This window comes from Leptonychotes weddellii, chromosome 2, assembly GCF_054177405.1.
Source record: "Leptonychotes weddellii isolate Sample4059 chromosome 2, ASM5417740v2, whole genome shotgun sequence".
NCBI lineage: Eukaryota > Metazoa > Chordata > Mammalia > Carnivora > Phocidae > Leptonychotes > Leptonychotes weddellii.
Window position 1 is genome coordinate 159427563 of NC_138370.1, and position 25139 is coordinate 159452701.

General features: G+C 37.2%; 1 protein-coding gene across 5 annotated transcripts in view; it reads right to left on the bottom strand.

Moving 5' to 3' along the window:
- RBPJ (recombination signal binding protein for immunoglobulin kappa J region) overlaps nucleotides 1-25139 on the bottom strand; it is a 109780-nt gene that overhangs the window by 13812 nt on the left and 70829 nt on the right. For 4 of the 5 annotated variants that reach the window (XM_081812529.1, XM_081812527.1, XM_081812525.1 and 1 more), the window contains 3 exons: nucleotides 13963-14058; nucleotides 6101-6266; nucleotides 1428-1602 (listed from right to left, as the gene is read on the bottom strand). In XM_081812529.1, the coding sequence (XP_081668655.1) occupies nucleotides 1428-1602; nucleotides 6101-6266; nucleotides 13963-14058 (437 nt within the window). Of the gene's footprint in view, nucleotides 1-1427; nucleotides 1603-6100; nucleotides 6267-13962; nucleotides 14059-21583; nucleotides 21689-25139 lie in introns of those variants that run through there. The other variant, XM_081812528.1, reaches the window with a different exon arrangement.

A 25139-nucleotide genomic window follows, 5' to 3' on the forward strand; every position in this document is an offset into this window, starting at 1 on the left:
GGATGATCAGATATCATAGGACTTCGATTTGAAGGAAACGAACATACAGAAGACCAGCTGATTCTAAAGTAAGTCTTTAAGTTTAACCACCAGTTTATGGAAAATATGAGAAACAGAGGCACATGTAAATCAGCCAGATTCAGAATATGGAAATTCCAAAGGAAAAATGACCCAGTTTCTTCAACAAACGACATGGAAGAAATAAAAGGTTGGAGGGGGAGAGAATACACTATTACAGATTAAAATGTATGGACCTAATTTGGATCCAAGTTTGAACAGGCCAACCCCTAAGGAAAAAACCCACAAAAACACAACTGTAATAAATCTGCACATGGACTGGCTTTTAGATGACATTAAAGAACTACTGTCAACTTTTTTAGGTATACTGATGTTTAAAAAGAAAGCTATCTGTTAAGAATCACTACTGTAGAAACGGTGGTTGAAAGAACAGGATATCTGAGATTTCCATTAAAATATTCCAGCCGTCAAAAGAAGGAAGAGGCCATGGAAATAATGAAATCGAACTGGCAAAACCTGTTGAGGCCAGGTGCATGGTCACCATGGTAAAAGGGAGAAAGTAGTGTAAGTTTGAAAGTTTTCATCATAAAGAGTTAAAAATAAAGAAAGAAAATGGGGTGTAGGGGTTGAAATGCATACTTTAATCAGACAGCATTTATCTTTGGTAGTCTAAAAATCTGCTCATAAGACAGGAGTCTTTACCAGAGCAACCATGTTAAAAATTTTGTTTCGGTTTGCAGGATGGCCTTCCAAAGCCCGTTTGGGAATACTGTCTCTCAAAGAGGAGCTTTTGACATTCTTTGTGGATCAATTCTCCGTGGAATGTGAACGAGAACATCTAGCATCACTGGCCCAACACACCCAATGCCACCTTCAATCACTCCCTGCAGTCAGTGGCAGCAAAAGGAAAAAAAACTCCCATTTTTCCATATGTGCCTGGAGAGCAGTGAAGAACCCAGTCTGATTGGGAACCATTTCCCTAGACCAGGTCTTGTTCATTTCAATTAAAAAAAAAAAAAGGAAGCCCATAAAGTGGCAATAATAAGCGAGTGTGACCGTTTCAGATCAAGTGAGGGCCACAAAAACATTAGTAAAAAATGAACTTGCTGGGGCACCTGGGTGGCTCAGTTGTTAAAGAGTCTGCCTTCGGCTCAGGTCATGATCCCAGGGTCCTGGGATCGAGCCCCCCATCAGCTCGGCGGGAAGCCTGCTTCTCCCTCTCCCACTCCCCCACTGCTTGTGTTCCCTCTTTTGCTGTGTCTCTCTCTGTCAAATAAATAAATAAAATCTTAAAAAAAAAAAAGTGAACTTGCTATCAAAAAGTGATTCTTAATTAAAAAAATAGCTGTATCTGTCTTATTAATTTACGATGGAAATTGGTGGCAAAAAGAAAACTCAAGAATACATACAGTCAGCATTTTTCAATGACTGCTTCTTTTTGGAAGGTTTGGAAATGACTTTTATCCGCTTGCTGAGGAACACACCGATGTCATCGCTGTTGCCGTAGAACATCTTTACAGATAACATGAAGTGCTTTCTCTTGTCTGAATCAGATATGTACAATGTTTTGGCTGTGCAATAGTTCTGTGAAAGAAAAGGAAAGCTTCAAGAGCACCAAAACTTGTTGGTTATGTACTTACAGCTCAGTATGGCCACGGGTAAGTTTTCAATGAATGAATTCAATGAATAACTGATAAAACCAACTGTAACAATTACTGAAAGACAAAGTACAGGCGTCTTTATCAAGGCTATAAAATACTAATGTTGTGATCCATTTTACCCTAAGATTGCTTTAAAACAGTTTTTTTTTTCTTGTTTAATATAGCCTTATGCCTACATCACAGAATTACCAATGCTACAGCAAATATTTAGAATAGAATTTTACAGTTAAAATAGTCCATGACTGTATTTCTGCAAAGAAAACATATAAATAAGGCTATCAGAATTCAACAAAATTAAAATATTTTAGCAGTAGTCCTTTTGAAAACAGTGCATATAGTGTTTTTCTTTATACAGCTGAACACTAGAGCAACCACCTATAAGTCTGATGAAAACTATGCTAGACCAACTGGATAATTATAAAATAGTTTATGTCAGAAAGGGATATTAAAAAAACGGCTGACTTTGCCCAATGGGATAATTCATATTATATCATCAAAAGAACTGGACTGAGGGATGCATGGCTGGCTCAGTCAGAGGAGCATGCAACTCTTGATCTCAGGGTCGTGAGTTCAAGCCCCTCATTGGGGGCAGTGTTTACTCAAAAAAAGAACTGGATTAAAAGGTAACAGAAAATAAATGCAGCAAGTTATTATGCCAGTTTATCAGAAAATACATTCTGGTAACTGAAAAGATAGAATTACAGAGGTATAGCACTGGCAAAACAGGAAAGACACTCTCAATGCTCCTATCTCAAATATATGTGACAATTCTAAACTCTTTCCTATTCCCCTAATCCCTATGAATTAGGCAAGGAACTAAATTATTGATCTCTTTTACCAGACTGGGTAAATGATGCTCAAAACACAGCTTAGGTATTTAAAATCAATGAGTTAATATTTTTTAAAAGATCAATGCTCTAGCTTAAAATTAGGCTAAACAAGTTTCTTTGACAACCTCTGTTGTGCGTTTCTTTTAAAAATCAGGAAAAACGCCACTCATTTACGAAATAGCTAATGTAGTCTAGGTTTTAAATTTTTTAAATTGTAATCATGGGCAATTTTAGTAGCAGAACAAAAATAATGCCGCAGCTTATTTCATTTCTCAATAGCAAAGTTATGTAAGAAACTGTAGTTGCCATGTGAATATTTTACACTCAATTAAGTTTTCCTAAATTCAGAAGTGTGGTAAAGCTTTGAGAAGCTTTGTTCTGCAGAAGACAAAATTAAGATAAAGTTAACAGTAGTAAAAAGAAAAATAAAAACAACAGTACTTCACACTCACGCAGCTCCTTCTACTCAGGGATCTCCAAGCATTCAGAGATGCTGTGGCGGGACTTATCGGTCTGCCATACAATAAGAAGCACTGAAGGTCAGATTAAGCCTAAACTATTGAATTGTTCTGTACCATAAAAGACAAAGTCTAGGGGCGCCTGGGTGGCTCAGTTGGTTAAGCGACTGCTTTCGGCTCAGGTCATGATCTTGGAGTCCCTGGATCGAGTCCCGCATCGGGCTCCCTGCTTGTCAGGGATTCTGCTTCTCCCTCTGACCCTCCCCCCTCTCATGTGCTTTCTCTCTCTCTCATTCTCTCTCTCTCAAATAAATAAATAAAATCTTTAAAAAAAAAAAAAAGACAAAGTCTAGGAAAATGGGTATCAACATACTAAAGCAGACAGTTACAGGGAACAAAAATGAAATGTGTATTTAAATGAAGACAATTAAATTCTCATGGGAAAAAGACTTTCACACAAAGGGTTTTATTTTGTTTAGAAAAAGCACACGCACATATATCCCTTTGAAAAAAAGGAAAACGTATCCCTATTTTTTACAGAAGTGAGTCTTAATCCCCAAAAAAATAATCATACCTGGGACAACTGTACTAGAACCATTATTTTTAAAAAAAAAAACTGTAAGACCACCGACCACAAGCTACTCAAATTCCATTAAAAAAAAAAAAAAGGTAAAAAGTCACTACTCAGAAAAAGTATTACGGCATTAAGAAAATAAATTAATAAAGTTTAAAGTTACATTCATCATACTAAAAGGCTAGATTACCTAAACAAAATTCTAGAATAGAAAACGGCATAAAATAAACCTTTCTATAAATAATAAACAATTTAACTTAAGAACAACTCTTTCAAGACGAGATCTTCAGGCCACAGTAATAACATGTGCCCTGAAATGAGAAATACCAGATATAATACTGCAAAAGTACTGTAGAAATATGTGAATTATATAAATAGTGCTAGCAAGAGGGATGTAATTTTTGAAAATAAGAAAAACACAAGCGGGCTAAGTAGGGATTAATTCATGTTGTATAGCTTACCTAGTTCCAACTATGTAAGATATAAAATTGAGGAAATGAGTATTTAACAAATTTAAAACATCATTAGGTAAAATCTCAGATCCAAAATATTATCAACATAGAGTCAAATGTCATAACCATAAGAAGGGCTACATATACTAGAACTTTACTGTAATGAGTATTAAGTACAAATACCCAAGAGTGCAAAACAAATATCCCTTCTTTTTGAATAATGACTAAATTGAACCATTCAATGAGCAGACTATTGAAAGAAAAGAGTATTATCTTAAATGCACTGAGGTGAAGTGAGACAGGCAAGAGCAAAGGGCCCCTCTCTGAAGCTCAGCATTGCGCTGCTCAGGCCATCTTTGCCTACGTAGGCCCACACCTACCATGTTCTTACACCTTTAGGCTCCAAGCACATATGATGTTACTTCCACCTGGAATGCCTTCTGCTGACTCTCAACAAGTCTTACTTTATATAAAGTAAGACTTCTCTAATAGCATTTTTCATTAAAACTAATAATATTAACAAGTAAATCTGGCTTATAGACATTATACTACCCCATTAGTAGATGCTTTAAATACTAGTTAATGCTCAAGCTTTCAGGTATTCTTTTTGTCTTGTGTGAATTTTTAGGGCTTGGGGAAAGTACATAATGGTGTAAGTTGAAGAAAGATATACTAAGCCATGATGCTGGGAAAAGCAAGTGGGGATGCTGTTTGCTTGGTATTAATTCCCTTAAAATGCTGGAAGCTGGAATTGGTTAAAGCAGGCAATGAAATTCAGTTAACAGTTAAATACGCTGGTAGCTACAATCCCTGGCTTCTCACCACCTACCTAAGTAGTCAACTCATAGTACCAAGTGTCTAAATGTACAGCTTGGAGACGTAACTCTTGAGACTTTCTACAGGACAGGAAAACAGGTGAGACAGAGCTAAGGCCTATCAGATCAGCCTACCACTTAAAAATATCCTTTACTTTGGCTCAAGGGTCATAATTTAGAAATATTTCTTACTGCTCTATTTTCTTTTAAAATGAAACCACCTTTATTGTGATAAGTTTTACTGAAAATCTAATTAAAAAATACATAGTTGACAAGCCTTACTGATAAAAATTATAAAGATACAAATGTCATAAAAATATTTGAAGAAGGCTGTTATTAAGGCTTCTTGGTGCAGATTCTGTGTATTATCTGTAAATGACTAAGACTGAACTGCAGTGTACAAACCTCCTAGCTCATCACCTTCAATGTTACCTGCCAGCCCCCATCCCTACTGCCAACTGCAACATAGCAAACACTAAGATACTCAGTAAGGATTTACTGAATGAGGAAATATCTTTTTATGTACTATTTTAAGACATTCACGTGATCGTTGAGAACTAAACATTTTTCAAATTTTAATATCAAGGGAAAACAAAATAATAGTTAAATGCTAAGTCAATAAGAACTATTTTTGAATACTAAAGGTACAGACTGAAATGATTACGTTCTAATTTCATAAAATACAATTAGTAAAACTAATATATAAATTCCATTCCCTAACAAATTAATCAAAGAAAATTCCTAAAAGTCTTGAGTAAAGCTGATTGTGGCTGTTGTCTATTGTAGTTTTGCTTCACACAGAAGCTAAGTAAAACATTGACGATCTTTATAACCCAGGTAAATACTTCTAAGAATTTATCTCTATCACTTTGCTTCTAGTATAAGAGTAGGATTAAGAGAGAGTAAAATATTACTGAACTATGTATTTTCACTGTTTATTGAATATCATGTCCCCCCTGTCAGTCACATGACAGATTAGCCTCCTAAATTTATTATTGGCTTCTAATGGAAACCTGATTCATAGCCTGCTAAAACTGCTCCCAATCTGAGGAAGCTTACTATGTGCCACCTTTAGATGTCCACAGCTCATGACTAGACCACAGCTATTTGACAAGTTTATCTCTGGTGGGTAGGGTTGGGTGTGTCTGTGTGTGTGTGTGGGGTGGGGGGGGGGGGGGCGGTGTTCAGAAAATTGCTACCAAAAGAGATAAAAGAAAAAAAAAAGCATCAGCACAAAAACAAATAAGCTGGTACCATGGTGCCCTTTAAGAGAACCAACAGTTTTAATTTACCTTTCCTTCCAAGTTCAGCTGCTGCATTTCTTGGTCACTATTTCCTATTCCAATAAATGCACATGGTTGAGACTCTTGTTCAGAACAACCATCTCGTTCCATTTGTTCTTTTTTTTTCTTCCATCCACTGCCCATAAGATACACACAAGGAGGAGGGCAAAAAAACCTGAAACAATATACACACCACAAAAATACAAAAACAATGCAATTAGATTCAAGAAAGCATTTCTTTTCTTCGAACATATGAATACAAAATTATACTGAAATGCATTAAGTAATCTCCTAAAGAAACATTTTGGTGAAGCCTTCTGTAATGCAAATAGTCATGTACAGAGCATGGAAATCAAGGCTTTCACAAAGACTACACTTGTTCAGGGCAGGTTCGTCTATCCTAGAATTATGCATTCAATTACATCAGATACTTTTTAGAGCAGGGAGTATTAAATTTTCACGGAGCCCAGAATTCTCAACTATTGGAATTCAGCAAATCCAACAATGTCTAAAAGGTTATAGAAGATGATACACCAAAGCAGAATCTACAATTATTAATTAAGATCTACTTAAAATGACATATTATTCATTGATGACGGTGTTTTTTTTTTTTTTGAAGATTTTATTTATTTATTTGACAGAGAGAGACACAGAGAGAGAGGGAACACAAGCAGGGGGAGTGCGAGAGGGAGAAGCAGGCTTCCCACTGAGCAGGGAGCCCGATGCGGGGCTCGATCCCAGGACCCTGGGATCATGACCTGAGCCAAAGGCAGACACTTAATGACTGAGCCACCCAGGCGCCCCAATTGATGACATTGTTATGGCTATTATACTTTATTTGGTAATTAACCTGGAAAAAAGATTTAGAACAATATCCAAAGTAGAAACTTTCAAAATATTAATAAAAGTAGAAGAATTACAAGCAAAATGGACAACTGGATTCCTATGTGTTATATATTACACCCTGAACACCTGGTACAAGTGGATGACTGAAAGAACAATGCATTGTACCCTTTCACCTCACAGATTACCAACAGATTTGTTTTGCTAGCTGCCGAAAACCTGCCTTCAAAAATTCTTCCCACCTAGAATAACTTCCTTATACGGTTGACCCTTGAACATTATGGGGGTTAGGGGTGCCAACTCCGTATGGAGTCAAAAAATCCATGTCTAATTTTTGACTCCCCCCAAATTAATAGCCTACTGTTGACCAGGAAGCCTTACCATTAATGTAAACAGTCAACACATATTTGTATGTTGTATGTACTATATACTGTATTCTTACAATAAAGCTAGACAAAATACTACTAAGAAAATAAAAAAAATACATTTGTAATACTATACTGTATTAAGTGAAAAAAATCTGCACGTAAGAAGAGCCTGCAGATGGAACCAATGTCATGCAAGAGTCAACTGCTATCTCCTCTCCAGCAATTACGAAGTATCTATTTCGGGGTGCTTAGTCGGTTGGGCGTCTGCCTTCGGCTCAGGTCATGTTCCCAACATCCTGGGATCGAGCCCTGCATCGGGCTCCCTGTTCAGCGGGGAGCCTGCTTCTCCCTCTCCCTGTCTGCTGCTCTGCCTACTTGTGCTTTCCCTCTCTCTGTTAAATAAATAAATAAAATCTTAAAAAAAAAAAAGAAATATCTACTATTTCAAAATCTAGCTCAAGCCCCTTATTTTACAGTTCAGACCATCAATCTAGTCCTTATGGAGGGCATAATCTGCTTTTGCTCAATTATACAGAGTGGTTTATGCATACTTTAAAACATTTACACCATGTCTCATCAAGGGGCCTGAAAACCCAAATACCCTCTCAAATAGTAGCTAAGTAAACTCAAATAGTAGCCAGGTAAGTAATTTAGTGGGTGAGGCAGGTGTACAATAAGTAAGTCGGAATATCCTTTATTACTCCAAGAAATAGGTTCCCTCCTTTCTTTCTTGAAACACACAGCCCTCATGGTAATTCCCACTTTTTGTACAGTTATGAGTAAAGGAAAATTTTTCTTAATTCTTTTAAGCCTACTGTAAGAAAAAGAAGAACTTAAATGCAATGACAATCAGCCACTGATGTGTCACTCTAATGATAACAAGGAACAACAGAGAATAGCAAGCCTGTGAGTACACACCCTCTCAATCACTTTGCTGAACTACCTGCATGTGGGCCTAGTGTTGGGCACATCCTCCAATTGTTCAACAAAGGCTTGAAATCAAATTTTAGATGAAATTCCTAATTTTAAAATTTAGCGACTAATTCATGCTTTTTAACACTTTGTAGGCCAATAGCACACAGGCTTAAGAAAACGACAACAAAAAAATGTGTACACGTGCCTACTTGTGCGTATGTAACACACAAACAACACCAGGCTGGATTTGGCCTCAGCCCTTCCTAAAGGTAGTTAGTATCTACTTCTTGTTTGATCCCCGCCTTAGCACCTACTACAATATTGACTGAATTGAATCAAAATTATATAACATCTACTTTTTGCTCAACTCTAAAAGACCACTTTAGGAGCAATTTATATTCATTTATAAGAAGTGAGCTGGATTTATGTAATATTAATTAATTCATCAAATTATTATACCCCTAGCCTGTACCCCTAGTGTACCAGGCACTGTGAATATAGTAGGAAAAAAAAGACAAAAATTCCTGTCTTGATGGAATTCATACTCTTAATAGGAGAACTAAAAAAAACCCAAAAACATAAATGAGTAAAATGGCTTCTATATTCTGTTAGCTGATGATAAATACTAAGGGAAAAAATAAAGCAGATAAAGGGTACTTAAAATGTAGACAACCTGGGTGGCCAGGCAAAGCTTCCTTAAAAAGGTGACCCTGAGTCACAACCTGAAGCCATGGGTAGCTGGGGTAGGAGCATTTCAGCTGAGGGAAGAGCAAGTGGAAAGGCTCTAAAGTAGGAAGGACTAAAGTGGACTCTGTCTAAACAAACACAGACCAGTGTGGCTGGAGTTGAGAATAGAAGATGAAGCCTAGATAATGGGGAAGTAGACCGAGTAGGCCCTGGGGAGTCAAGGTGAGTAAGGAGGGAAGCCTCTGGAGTCTTCCCATATTTATCTAAACCAATAAAAAGGAAGCAGAGCAGCTTTCATGCCTGCATACTCTCACTGTGGCCATGGACACAGAGGTCACAGCTGAGGTAGTGGGCTCAGCTCCAGGTCACTCCAAGTTTGGAGGGATGCCTGGATCAGCCAGCCTAGTTCTGGAGTTGGATCAATTCAAGTCTACACCAGGGATCTTTCTGGCCTCTAACCCTGGGAGCCACCTAATGCTTACCATGGCACAGCCTCAAATACCTAGCTGGCACACCACTGGGAGGTTGAGAAGGCATCAATTTAGGAAACTTGTCTCCTATTAGTGTTTTCTACTGAACACTGATATTAAGATTCCTTAGTAAACTGGTATATCAGCTATAAAATTCAAAGAGCGGTGCTTTAGTAGAATGTACCAGAAGTGGGAGTCAAATCTCAGCAAGTTATCACAAAAGATGCTTTTATTTCACATCTGAAAAATATAAAAAGGGCTAAAGCTGTACAAGATTGGGTAGTGCTGGTTTTCTCAAGAGTACTGTGATAAAATGGCATAAGCAAGGTATAAAATTAGGCTGGCAAGCTATTCTTTATCACTTAAAACTCAGACCAAGATTCTATATTGAAAGTGCTTTCCAATCATGCAATAAATAAGAAAAACGAAGAAGACTCTTTGCAAATGCCTCTGAACTAGCCTTGTTTTTTAATCAACTCTACAATTCAAAAGTCATGATATAAGAAAACAGCGAATCTAATACAGTCTAAACAGACTATTTCTATATAATGCATTGATGAAATCATATTTTAACACCCCAATATTGCCATCCCCTTGGAAATAGCTAATGAGTCAGGCTTGCATTTCCACAGACTTCAGTAGTAACCTCATCAAACAGAAGATAAACATACAACAAAAGAACACAGACAAAAGAAATTAAAGGGAGTGAGGATAAAAAAAAAGGCCACCTAATTAACAGAAGAAAAATTATAATACGCCTTATAATGCCGTGTGCAGTCCATGATTTTTTGAATGTGGGCAACTGGTGAATACGTACCAAACAGTGAAAAGTTTGACCAACAAGTGGTCAGCTCGCAGAGTTTAGCAGCTGCTCTGAAAGAATATGCTCCAAAACAATGTGCCTTGATTTTCTAGTATTTCCTACAGCTCTTATCTAGCAACTATGACAAACAATGTTTTTTTCCTGCCACTTGGTGGCAATATGCACACATTTACAATGTTATTCATTTCCTAGTTTAAAAAGTCCGTCTTAAATTATTTTCAGAGAATGATTCAACAACTTTTTCCTCAAACCCTAAGATGAGTTCTGGAAAATACCTTACAGATTCAAAGAAGCCTTTTTATTCAGCCTAATACACAAAATAGGTTAGGTTAGACAAAATCCAAACATCATTTACGTTATCTGACCTTTGCAGAATCATTATCCTTTGATGATTATTCAATCCAAAAGCACCAAAATAGAAACTTTTTTGCACACCACAGTTACCTCAATTAACACACATTCTCAGTATGACTTCAGGAGCATCACCTCGTTGTCTACACGGCTTTACTGTCGCCTCAACAGTATCTCTACCACCTTCACTACTGCTTAATGACTTCCGTTGACACAAAGTTGAAGCAATACTAATACGTCAACTGTAGTTTCCCCGTCTTTATTGAAAATTTTCCTCTAGACAAAATAATCTTTTTAAAAGTCTATTTTTTTAACCTAGAATAACCTTCTTTAATGAAAAAGTAAAACTAATCACTAACATGAGTGGGACAACAGATGTCCAAAAAGATAAATATTTGTTATTAGGCACCAAAGTTAATACCAAGGACAAGTTAAAATTTTAGGACAAATTTTCCTGACCTAGCATTTCTAGCATCATTCTCTGGACTTATTTTATATGCCAAGAAGACTGCAGTCATGTCCCCAGGTTACCTTGTGCCTAATGCCTTAGCGGCTTTTCAGAAAGGCCTGAATCTTTCTTTCCACCACGTGCGCCACCCGTGAGTAACTGGCCAGGCTTCATCCAGAACGCTGGACCTCCCGAGCAGTCCCTTACTACTGATCCTTTTTAAAAATCAAGTAATTTTAACAGGTTTCCACCTTCGTATGTAAAACAAATACACGTCTACTCTGAAAATTTAATAATACAAATATATAAAAAATACAGAAAAGTAGTTACTCTGGCCTTTCCATCATTATTTCTTCAGTCTTTGGAAGCTGGAAGCTTAGATTCTTCAAGCTCTCCTTTATCTGCTGTTTTAGATAGGCCAGGCCAGACCCAAATAGAGAGGAAGTGAAAACGAAGGCAATCACAACAAAGGATAACCTTTAAATCACCTACTTGAGAAGCCACTATAGCTTTGTACTCATTTTCAACAGTAACTAACAAGAGGAACCTTATTTAGACTTAGGCATAACTCTTTAAGTAGCTGTTCCTTTCTGCTTTCCCTGCAGGGCCTCAGTTACTCAGTATTAAATGACACAATGACTTCCAAAATTCCCAGTCAAGATTCTTTTGTATAGTACCTGGCACCTAATTTCCTAACCAAAATAAAGAAAAAATGAATTAATGAATGAATCCAGCTATACCAAAATGCACCTTCAAAAATCCAGAGAAAGAACAGCCTCGCTGCAATAAACGCACATCTATTCCTATTTCCATCAGATGCAGCCCAGGCTCATGGAGCTGATGGTAAAGGAACGATCTGAGGCAAACTTTGTGTTCTTTAGGCATCTTTACCTCCTTCATCTTCAAGCCTCACTGTACGTGACCAGCACTCAGACACAAAATGGAAAGCTATGAAAATTAGGGCAATAAAAAGAATATGAAATTTGGAGTTATAGTCCCAGGGGTTCTAATCCTGGCTCCATCGATTCCTAAACTAAGATGAACGTGGGCATATTTAAAGTTTCTGATCTTTCGTTTCCTCACTAAGAAAATGAGGACTGTAACATACTGATTTTACAAGATTATTCTGAGGATTAAAATTTTAAAATATCTGTAAGGCATTCCCAGTCTGGTCCAGAAACACTGGTGAAGTGTTTCTTCTTCAGGTTTATTATGAGGTGCATGGCTGGCCTACTAACTCATCAAATATTATGGGTGTTTACTTGCTCTGTTTCTACAACAATCTGCTCTGCACACACATTCAATTTCATTATATATATATATAAATGAATATCCAGTATTGACTTCATAAAAAAAAAGGAGCCACTATCTTGACTTGACTCTATGCCTCAAACTGTAGATACTAACTTCTTCCCATATTTAATTCTAAATCAGATGGCTAAGTTTTATTAGTAAATTAAGATAAAATAATCAGAAGTTTAGTAAGCTTCAATAACGGTAAGAAAGAACACTTTGGCAGTATGAGTCCTAAATATTGCTTGAATTTGCTCATCCTATTTGAGGATAAAGTTATTAATTACACAGCTTCACCATCTCCTCAGCTTGGATTGAGAGGGCTTTAAGAAAGAGACCTCTTGGGGCGCCTGGGTGGCTCAGTTGGTTAAGAGACTGCCTTCGGCTCAGGTCATGATCCTGGAGTCCTGGGATCGAGTCCCACATCAGGCTCCCTGCTCAGCAGGGAGTCTGCTCCTCCCTCTGACCCTCCCCCCTCTCATGCTCTCTCTATCTCAGTCTCTCTCTCAAATAAATAAATAAAATCTTTAAAAAAAAAAAAAAAAGAAAGAGACCTCTTAACTTTCTTCCAGCGTAGACATTAGTCACATAGTTACATCTCGCTCCTCTTATGCATTATGCTAAGTTTTCCTTTATCTCACAAACTCTAAAATACCAGTCATCCCTTTCAACCCAATATCCAAACCTGAATTTTCATTCCTTCTCTCACTTCAGTTTGGGCTTTTCTGGCCAATCCAAAAAATCTTTCATCTTCCCCCACAAGCAGCCTTTGTCCACGAAATGCTTAACACAGTCTCAAAGAAGTCCCAAAGACAAGAAAATCCAGCAACCAAATGAAAAAAACCAACAGCAAAAGTACCAAATGCTGAAATTCATAAGATACTGCAGCAAACACTAAATATGAAGATCACTTTGTTATAGTTTAATTCTGCGAATATGACTTCTAGGTTATTTCTGTAGTGTCTACATTCTGAGTACAAACTGAGTACCAACTCAGTGTTGCTATTTTTCTTAACCTGAATAGGCATAGGGTCAAAGTGGAGAGCTTTATAATCACTCAATTCAGGTGTCTATTTAGCCTTCTCCTTTTCAAAAGTACTTTGGAGGGGAGGGTCACGTTTATAAAACTACATTTTCCACCAAAAGGAGAGCTATTTTTTTTTTTTTTTAAAGATTTTTATTTATTTATTTGACAGAGAGAGACACAGCGAGAGAGGGAACACAAGCAGGGGGAGTGGGAGAGGGAGAAGCAGGCTTCCTGCTGAGCAGGGAGCCCGATGCGGGACTCGATCCCAGGACCCTGGGATCATGACCTGAGCCGAAGGCAGACGCTTAACGACTGAGCCACCCAGGCGCCCCAGGAGAGCTATTTTTTGAATGAGTTAATGCACCACAGAAATACTTAGGGAATATCATGTAGGCCGCCCCCCAACCCAGCAAATTATGGATTATTTCATTTCATAACTTCAGAGACCTAGCCAGATGATCTTTACTAAATATGCCACAGTTCACTTTGTTTCTCCCCTTCAATAGAGACAAATCCCCTATTTTTCATTTGGTACTTGCAAAGCAACCCAATAAAAGAAACCACCCTCTAACTTGTATATTAATAAATCACTTGCAAATTCATGATAGCTACAATTAACTACCCATCAGAAAAACAATAACCTTACCTTTTTTCATTTCCATATGACTTCTGTGCAACTTTTGCATGAAGAATAAGTACTGTTTGATCCCCTCGCTCTTTTAAGTAATTTCGCATAGCTTCCCTAAAATAAAATATAAGTATTACTATTAGAGGGGTGAGATTTAGAATATTACTATGCTCTGTGATGAAAAGAATGATTAAATATATTTTTAAATAAGCAAATATAAAAATGAAAACAAAAAAGCAAAACGAATCCAATAACTAAATTTAAAGAATATTATACGATGGGGGTATAAATATTGTTCATCTTCAACTCTGTATTTTATTCTTTAAAAGAAGAAACTGCCAAAAAAAAAAAAAAAGGGAAGAAGAAACTGTCCCTCATTCCTGGAATTTATGATGTAACTGAATTAAATCACAATTACAACTTCTACAGAATAACTAGAATCATTATATACATTGTTTACTTTGCTTTCAACTGTCTGTAAAATTAATGACGTGCAACATTTTTATATTTAATAATCTAATTCCCCACCACCACCAGCGCCATTCCCCCAGCTACTACAATCAGTATTTTCCAATGAATACAAAGCCATAACAAATCACTAGTCACCCAAACTTATTACATGTATTATCATTACATGTTCTTAAAATAACAGCCTTACATAAAGACTATGAAAAGGCTATCATTTATACACAAACACACAATTACCCTGAAGGATGTTACCGAAGACATAATAAAATTTAATAAAGGTTAATTCAAATTAGTGTAAAACTAAATTAAATTTTGGAAAAAAATAGTGTTAATTCAAGTACAAACTACTTCAACTGCCTATTATGCATAAACTGCATAAAAAGTCCACTGTCTGAAATATTTATTCTCTCGATTATTTTGCTAAGCAATACGAGAGTATATAAAGCCTACACAGATCAAACAATTCTGAATCTGCAGTCCCAATTCTTGAGATGTTTTATGCATTCTGAAATTAAAGCAAAAACAATCAAAAAGCACTTTTAATGTATTAAATGCTATTTTATTTATATTGTAAATAAAAGACAAATGTATAAGAGGACAGCTATGCAATAACAGTACATTATTAAATGTGGGGAGTTCTAGACTTGTAGCACTTAGAAAGTGGCTTGGGGCAAATCATTTCACCTCACCCAGTCAGATAATAATGCAGCCCTAACACAGAGTGGTTGTGGAGATTAATGAAATAATCTAGATGGCAGCCAGTGTGGCTACTGACTGAAAACCTGTTAGCCGGCAAGGCAGGGCAGGGAACATTGAGATCCAATAGCTTGAGAATGATTCCCTACTGCTGACAAGGAGCTTAAAAGTCCAGTGAAGACAAGAGTTTGGAAAACAAATTGTAATAAAATACACGACTCAGAGGTACGAACAAAAAGCACCACTAAGGGAATATTTGTGTCAAGGAGGGGAAGGGTGATAAAGAACTACAGTTAACTCTTGAATGATGTGGAGGTTGGGGGAGCCAGCACCCTGCACAGTCAGAAATCTGCATACAATTTTTGACTCCTCCCAAACTTAACTACTAATAGCCTACTGTGGACTAGAAGCCTTACCGATACCACAGTAGATTAACACATACTTTGTATACGTATTATACACAGGATTCTTATAATACAGTAAGCTAGAGAAAAGAAAATGTTATTAAAATCATACGGAAAATCCACTTACAGTACTGTATTGCATTTATGGAAAAAAGTCCACATATAAGTGGACCCATGCAGTTCAAACCCATGTTGTTGTTCAAGGGTTAACTGTACACACTAGGAAAAATTTCTTAGAAGAGTTAAATTCAAAAAGTAAGAGGAGTAGGCACAGGAAGTGGGACAAGGAAAGACGAAGGCATTCCAGCATCTGGGAGTAGTATGTATAAAGACACCAGAGACCCTGCACATTTGGGTACACGGAGATTCAGGCTGAGGAATAAGATCAACACAACAACAAAGCAGCAGCCGGTATTTCTTGAGTATTTACTATGTGCCAGGCCCTGAACTAAGCATTTGATGTGCACTGCTTCATTTAATCCTCATAAACCAGAAAGGTAAGAAGATTCTTAAAACCACTTTGAATGTCTTGCCCATTGTGTTGCAGTTCTTGTTAGGAGTCAAAAGTGAGCCGTGGCAGTGAGGAAAGGGGACACACTGGGTTGAGTCCAGGTGTGAAAGGCTTGTCAAACCGCTTGAAAATGTTATTTTGGGGCGCCTGGGTGGCTCAGTTGTTAAGCATCTGCCTTCGGCTCAGGTCATGATCCGAGGGTCCTGGGATCGAGCCCCACAGCGGGCTCCCTGCTCTGCGGGAAGCCTGCTTCTCCCTCTCCCACTCCCCGTTTGTGTTCCCTCTCTCGCTATATCTCTCTCTGTCAAATAAATAAATAAAATCTTAAAAAAAAAAAATGTTGACATTTGTAAACTTACATACTAATTCTGAAAGTTTAAGTTAATTCAAATACCACTCTATGATAGATGATGATAAAAGTGGTAGCAAGTAATAAAATTTTTAAGGGACCTGGGGAAAAAATTTAAATGTAAATAAATAAATAAAATAAAATCCTTCTCTTTGAGAATTGGGAAAAGATCATCATTTAATTTTACCCAAACCCCATTACAGAAAAACACTGTGGATTTTCAATCTAGACAAAAAGGCAATGCGAGATCTTAAGGTTTTTTAAACATTTAATTAATTTCCCTTTTAGTGGTAGAATAGAGAAAGGATTAGAAAGCACTGAGACAAAACAAACTTGAAAAAAAGGCTGACACACTGAAAAAGAGGTAATGGAAGATAGTAGGAGGGAAGACGGAAAGACTTGCTAACTGTATTTTGGTCTGGGAGAAGTGCGTGTAGCTTAATAGATTCTGTTTGACAAATGTGAATTCTGAAATGTTCCTGACCTCCAGGCTCTAAGTATTCAATAGGGTGTTGGAAATTCCCATCTGCAGTTCCAGAGATAGGTCTGGGGAACAAAAGTGGGGTCTGCTGGTATATAGTTCACACATGAAGCCACCACAGTGAATGAAATCTCCCAGAAAGAAAGCACAGTGACAGGAGAGTCAAGAAGAAAATGTATAAAAGGAAATGGTGAAGAACCAGAAAGGGGTAGAAATGAGACTGTTTATTAGATGCTATGGAAGGAGACAACCTTGAAAGAGGGTAAGAATCAAAAGGTGAGATGCTGCAGAGGTCAAGGTCACTTTATTTTTCGCAAGAAGTCTAATGGATGCCAGCTAACAGAATACCTTTTACAAATTATTTGTAAAATGAGAAGCCACTGTAACATCTAATGGTAAGAAAAGAGCCATAAATATCTGGCAACACCCTCAAAGGAATGGCAAAAAGCAGCCGACAATGGACAAGTAAAATGAAGATCACCATCAAAGGACCAGCTAGCTAATGGTAGAATCCATAAATGATGGTGCCAATTCCCTCTAGCACTCCAAAGCTGGGAATACAGAGAGCATATTCTCAAAACTGCTGGGTACTGGATAAGAGAGGTACAGCCTGGAAAGGATAATGATGATAAGGTATTTGAGGTGTTACTCAGGTGATTAATCATAGAGTTCAGGGTGGACAAGAAACCAACAGCAAAGTCAGAAGGCCAGTATCTTCACAAAACTGGTGGAGAAGTCCAGTTCTTAGCACAGAAACTTGAAAAGTTGCTATATACTTGAAAGGAAAAATTTTATTTTTTTTTTAAAGAAAAATTTTAAGTAGCAATTTTAAGTATATTTCACCCCCTATAATCTATTTACATCTATAATTTCTATTATATCATTTAGCAATTACTTGGTATGTCTGTCAGATTTCATGTCTTTCTTCTTGTCTTTCCAAACAAACCACGAACTCTTTAAGACACACTATGAGGCATATTTTAGAACGGGGGGAGGGGTTAAGTAACTTTCTCAAGAGGATAATAAACACCCAGAATTCAAACTTAGGTAGTTCAACTCTCAAGGACGAAATTATACTATCAGATACTTTGCAAGAGTTAAAAGCACAGCTTTGCTGTGAAACACACACGTAGTTTTCTTACCTGTAAGACAGAAGTGTACCTATGTATTTTAAGTAAGTTAGCCCAACTAACTTACACCAAGTGTCAGTAAACTTTCCTACTATTACTATTATACTCTCAGAGGAGGGGGCAAGGCGTTGGCAGTACTTCCACTGAAGTTTGAGAGCAAACCTGAAAAGGGCCTGCAGGCAAATGACCAGGCATGTCACCTGACTTGCAAGGCACACTATCTGTGGCCATGACAGGTAAACCTTACATTTATCCACCTTCCCATTAAAGATTTATTGAGAGCCTGTTCTATCCTGGCACTGGCCATCATGCTAGTTGCTTGTGTTGAAAGCAGCTGTGTACAATTATGAGTGTGACAAAAGATTTCAGATCTCAAGTTATTTATGGTGAGTGCAAGATGACAGCTCCAGGTTTCATCCTCTCCCTTCATATTTAGAATACGGATTCTTGAAAAAGCAACAAGAACCTTCAGATAACCATTAATAGTTGTCTTGTAACTAATTTGCCAAATAGCTTCTTTCAACAAGGAAAAAAAAACACCTTTGCTTCCTTAATAGAACATCAAACCCATTAAAATTATGTTCTGTGGTAATTAAAGCTTGATCATTTCTTCCAGCATTCTTAAGGAGCCATAACAAAGACGATACACTCTAAAGAAACACAATTAAGGGGCGCCTGGGTGGCTCAGTCGTTAAGCATCTGCCATCGGCTCAGGGCATGATCCCAGGGTCCTGGGATCGAGCCCCGCATCGGGCTCCCTGCTCAGTGGGAAGCCTGCTTCTCCCTCTCCCACTCCCCCTCTTTGTGTTCCCTCTCTTGCTATGTATCTATCTGTCAAATAAATAAATAAAATCTTAAAAAAAAAAAAACAAATAATAAAGCCCAAAGAATGAGAGCCCATGTGCCTTTCATCCAAATAGAGTAGGGTTTCACCAACAGAATGGGGTTTCAGTTTCAGCACTGCTGACACCCTGGGCAAAATAATCCTGTGCTATGAGGAGACTGTTCTGTGCACCGGAGTTCTAGCTTCTACCTGTCTGAAGCCAGCAGCACCCTTCCTCAAACTGTGACAACCAAAACTGTCTCCAGATACTGGCAAATGTGAGCGGGGTACAAGGGGGAGGTCACCTGGGTTGAAACCCACTGACTGGTTTAGAAAAAGTCAAAAGTATTTCAATAAAATGGCAAAATCATCCATTGTCTTTTTAAAAAAGAATGAGGGAAATCTTATCATTGGAAAACATAATGTAGGTATTGTAAGACTCTTTTTTTTTTTTTTAAGATTTTATTTATTTATTTGACAGAGACAGAGACAGCGAGAGCAGGAACACAAGCAGGGGGCGTGGGAGAGGGAGAAGCAGGCTTCCCGCTGAGCAGGGAGCCCGATGTGGGACTCGATCCCAGGACTCTGGGATCATGACCTGAGCCGAAGGCAGCCGCTTAACGACTGAGCCACCCAGGCGCCCATGGTATTGTAAGACTCTTACTAGTAAAATTATTACTCTGTATTATTGAATTGTTAAAAAGAATGACAAAGTTAAAACTCATAATTTCTTGGAAGAGTTACTGTTCTAACAAGTTTGAGTATATTCTTTGTTAATTTCATTTAATGATTCCTTAGAACATAAAATATTCATTCTGAATAAAAACCAATTAAAAATTATTTGAAGAACACTGTAGCAACTACTTTTGAAAGAGTCTGCTTACTCAAAACACGGAAGCTTTAGAAAAGTGGAAAATTCTATTTTTATCAATATTTTTATTAACACGAAATAATGGCAAGTGCCATGCTAGGTTAGTATGTTCAAACTGCCTGTCATTGTATTTGTCCCCTTTTTGGCTGTTTTCCTTTAAAATTTGAACCTTTTTATACTGCAAACAAAATTCATTTAAAAAAAAATGTTCTTATGGTGCTAATGCCCATTCTTCTGTAAAAGAGCCCCTTACTCCACACTCATTTACCTCCATGCTTGGGCCAAGGGACTAATAGGTGATTTACAGTGTGTGTGTGACTAATATGTGATTTACAGTGTGTGTGTGTGTATGTGTGTGTGTGTGTGTTGGTGGTGTGGACATATGAGACATATGAGCTGGGAGCAATCACAGCCACAGCCCCAACTACTCTAGGAGAGAAGTGATCCACAGAGAGAGGAGGTCTAGTCATCCAGTCATCCTACCAATAGGTTCAGTCCCCTTATTTCTCAAATTAGATTTCTGTCACTTCTAAAATCCAAATAATAGAAGTTCCCACAGGAACTGTCTTATAGAAAAGAAACCCATTTACACCACCGCCACAAACATTTTAGAGAGCTGCAAGTACACTTTGGGAAACACTACTAGAGGCCAGGTTTTAGAAAACCATGTCAGCAGCCTGTTTTCATACTTCCTAGGAACTAAAAATGTCTTTTACATTTTTTAAGGATTATGAAAAAGAAAAGGAGACTGTGTAACATCATGTGGACCTCAAATCCTAAAATATGTACTACTTGGCTCTTTACAAAACGAAAGCATTTGCTGACCCCTGCATAGGCAATAAAAAACAGAAAGATAATTTTAAAAGAAAAGTTGCAAAACAGAATGAATAATGACATTCTTTTTTTTTTTATGAATAATGACATTCTAATTTGTTTAATCAATTAAGTATACCACATGGCTGACATTTAATACAATTATTAAATAAAACTCTTCCTTGAAATTGGACTTGGGGACACCTGGATAGCTCAGAAGCCTCTGCTGGACTCTTCTCACTGCTCCTCTGGAATGTTGCCAAAAGGTGTCCAGATTCATGCCCCACCCCCCCAACAAACTCATGGAGCTGCCCTATTTCTGTCAGATTCCCCAGGTAAGTTCTTCACATCATCACAGACAGTACTTCTCACAGTGAGCTCCACAACAGTTACAATCTGCATGTGAGAGTGCTCTGCTCAAAGAAGTTTTAGAGCAACTGGTTCATGTAAAGTAAAATCAGTTCTTTCACTGCAGGACTACTCAATCTTAAATAAATCTTCAACAGAGGTTATCTGTAATACAGTATTGGCCCAACTATCAGACCAGACCAGGATCTCTTGTCTTCCCCTCAAGTGCCAGTTTTGAAAATGATAATCTAGGGGTAGGGCTAACAAAGTCTATTCTCATAATACTAAGGAAACATTAAGGATGCTACACTAGGTTTCTCTATCTATTGGTGACCAAGGCCAAACAACAGTACAGGTCATGTTCCTAGGAGAATGCTAGCAAATTTCATTCCATTCCCTCTCGTAATAAAAATAAAATTAATGATCCATACATAATCCTATGAAATTCTATGAAAGTTGATATAGAGGTAAACTGCTTTAAATCCTGTCTCACAGCCATGAGACAAATCCTTTCATAAACTCTTGGTGGTTTTTATTCTCCCTCCCAAAGAGACAAAGCCATTACATTGTAGGGACTGGGTCAACATCACTAATAGAACATTACTTCTGTGTTCTATTATTTTAAGTTTCTATTTATTTAAGTTTATTTTGGAAACGCTACTTCTCGTGTAGAGAAAAATCAGACTTGAGGATTTTGATAACATGTAGCAGGAGGGATTACTGACATTGAAAGGTAGGTCATCACCTTGGTTCTTAGGTATCTAGGCCTGGTTGATCCAAACTTGGCTCCTCGAATCCCAGGGACCACATGGACCCTTCCTATTCCAGCTTATTTTCTTCTTCCCCCAAGATGCCCTACAAAGATACGACTGGCCTAAGTGAAGTTGGATATTAGCTGCAGCCACTTTTACATGAATTATTTACCACTTATAAACTAATTACCTGACTAAAAATTATATAGAGCAATATATATTAACATATATATTATATATATATTACTATCAATGTATATTTAACTTTATGGTTTTATTTTACTATAAATCTAAATTTGTTTCATTTCAACTTAGTTTACATGGTGTTTGCTACTCATGGTTGTCTTATGATGAAGTAAAAGGAAAACCCATAATTAGGTTAAAACATGAATATTGTACTCTGTAATATAAAATGTAAAGTAACCTCTGATTTCTTGAAAAGAACCAAAGCAGACATTAATCTACCTAAGTCAATAAAAAAGAATGGATGATTCTCATGTCACAAATTGAAAGGGACGGATCATAAATAGGCATAGCAAATAGTGACTTTAACTATAATCCAGGGCAGACAAGAAGAATACATTGCTTTAAGAGTTTCTCATTAGGCACTGGTAAAATGCTTCTCAAAACTGCATGCTATGGACAAGAAAGAAAAGAGATTCAAAAAGAAAAAATATGGGCTCACTCAAAGACAACAGAACCCCAAAATTAATACACAAATATTTACAAAATGTATATAACCTGTGTTGAAGTAAACAACAGATACAGAGGTTAAATTTTAACCTCTCTTTTAACCATTCTCTTAGGATGTTATTCCTTATTCTGGGGCAACCTGAAAATAAGCCAAATGGCAACTGAGTTTTCCAAAGGTTTGACCAGGACGGTAATGGAGGTATGTACCAGTACAGTGAGAACAGAGGTATGGTGGTGAGATCAAAGGGGATAGGGTTTCAAAAAAAAAAAGAACCTTATGAAAGAAATCCCGATAGTAAATGAATTCAAGCAAACGCATGAGTTCGTGGATACCAGTCTGCAGTATCGCAGAGGGGAAGAAAGTTAAGAGTACATGCCTTTGAAGGTTACCTATAACTCAATCATATTCAAAATTTCAGTTCTAACCTTCTGATTATTGACAACATGGCAAAGTCTCTTAGTACAATGGTGTTTTAAGCTGAATAACATCTATGTTTTCTAAAAGCACGTGTTACAGTGCTGCTGCAAGTCGTAATTGCAGAGCTCAAACACACTCTCACATAAGGAATAGGCACACTCGCTGATCTATTCAGCATACCTGGAGGGACTGACACCTAGTTGCATTGCATCTAATATTTTCACTGATGACCCCAGGCTCTAAATGACAAAATGAGAAGCCTCCATAATAAACTGTTTCTCTACATCAATACAAGGTCTGGTTATTCTGTTTTGTGTTTGAATCCACAGCCAGTTATACCTGTGAGTCTCATGAAGGGGACTATTTCAAGAGAGTAGGATGCCCTTGTAAGTTAGCACTCAATTGCTTCTATATATGTGTTTCTGAAAGAATGTAATATTTAAAAGAAAAAAAAGTGAATCCACGGTAATGCTGAGTAGTACATGGTGTTAATTATCCTTAATCAAAAATTTACATTTTGTGTAGGCGGAACTGTGTTCTAAGCACTATTCAAAACACTGTCCTCTAATAAAAAGACAATTTTTCAATATTGCTTAATTTGGAAGATGAGGGTAAGGACAGAATAGGGTCGTTTTAAAAGATTTATTTTTTTATTTTTTTAGGATTTTATTTATTTATTTGAGAGAGAGAGTGAGAGAGAGAAAGAGCACAAGAGGGGGGAGTGGGAGAGGGAGAAGCAGACTCCCTGCTGAGCAGGGAGCCCGATGCGGGACTCAATCCCGGGACTCCAGGATCATGACCTGAGCCGAAGGCAGTCGCTTAACCAACTGAGCCACCCAGGCGCCCAAAAGATTTATTTTTTAAGGGACCCTCTCTGAATTAATTCCCTACCTCCCCCCAATTAAAAGAGATATAAAATTCCTTTAAAAACATTTTTTAAAATGTATTTATTTGAAAGAGGGCGGGAGAGAGAAAGCACGAGATGGGGGAGGGGTAGAGGGAGAGGGAGAAGCAGGCTCCCCACTGAGCAGGGAGCCCAACTCGGGGTTCAAGGGATCATGACCTGAGCAGAAGACAGACACTTAACCAACTGAGCCACCCAGATGCCCCTAAAAACATTCTTAATAGAATAAAAGACACTAAAGTTTTCCAACAGAGAAAACTCTTTAAAGGAAAAATGGGAAAATATGATTAAAAGGAACCAGAGAAAATCTACATTTGCTATACTATCAAAAGGGAAACTTCTTAATTTTTACTTTGGGCTTAAAATTAAATTCTTATCAGAATTGGTCATTGATTTTACAATCCAATTTTCTGTTTTATACAAACTGTTTTTACTAAATTTTCTTTGTATTAGCTTTGATAATAAAGAATAAGGGGTGCCTGGGTGGCTCAGTCAGTTAGGCATCTGATTCTTGATTTCAGCTCAGGTCACGATCCCAGGGTTGTCAGACTGAGCCCTGTGTTGGGCTCCGTGCTGGGCATTCAGCCTGCTTAAGATTCTCCCTCTCCCTGTGTCCTCTGCCTCCCTCTCTCCCTTTCTAAAAAATAAAAATAATTTTTTAAAAAGGTAATAAAGAATAAAAACCTGTAAGCTCGTTCTCTTTAAAAAAGATTTAAAAATAAATAAAAGCTTACCCTAGAAGATACGGTAATTCCTTTTAAGGTATTTTTAAAGGACAAAAGCTAATAAAATCTTTTACAACTTTATTGAGATTTAATTGAAACACAATAAAATGTATTCATTTTCAAGTGTACGGCTGGGTAATTTTTGGCATATCGGATACACCATCACCATAATCCAGACGAAGACAGTCATCATTCCCAGGTTTCTCTTCTGCCTCTTTGTAATCCCTCCTCCTACCTCTCCCTGTTCCCAGGAAACCACTGGTCTGCTTTGCCATTATAGATTAGTTTCCATTTCCCAGAACTTTATACAAATGGAATCATATAGTAAATATCCATTTTTTTTTTTACTTTTGAAACCTGACAGTAATTCTCGTAAGATTTATCTGTGTTGTTGCATGTATCACCAGTTCATTCCTTTTATTGCTGAATAGAAATCCATCGTAGAATATTCCACAATTTGTTGATCCATTCACCTGCTGGTGGATGTTTGAGTTAAGCCTGTTTGGCTATTATAACTAACACTACCACAAATATCTGTGTTTCAGTCTTTGTATTCACATTATGTTTTAATTTTTCTTACTAAATATGTAAAAATGGAATGGCTGGGCCATATGGTAGGAGTATACTTAACTTTTTAAGAAAGTGCCAGATTATTTTCCAAAGTTGTTATACTACTTTACATACCCATCACAAGGATATAAGAGTGGTGGCTGTTCTAACATGTATCTCATTGTGGTCTTTTAAGGTTTTTGGGTTTTTTTTTTTTTTAAGATTTTATTTATTTATTTGACAGAGAAAGAGAGAGTACA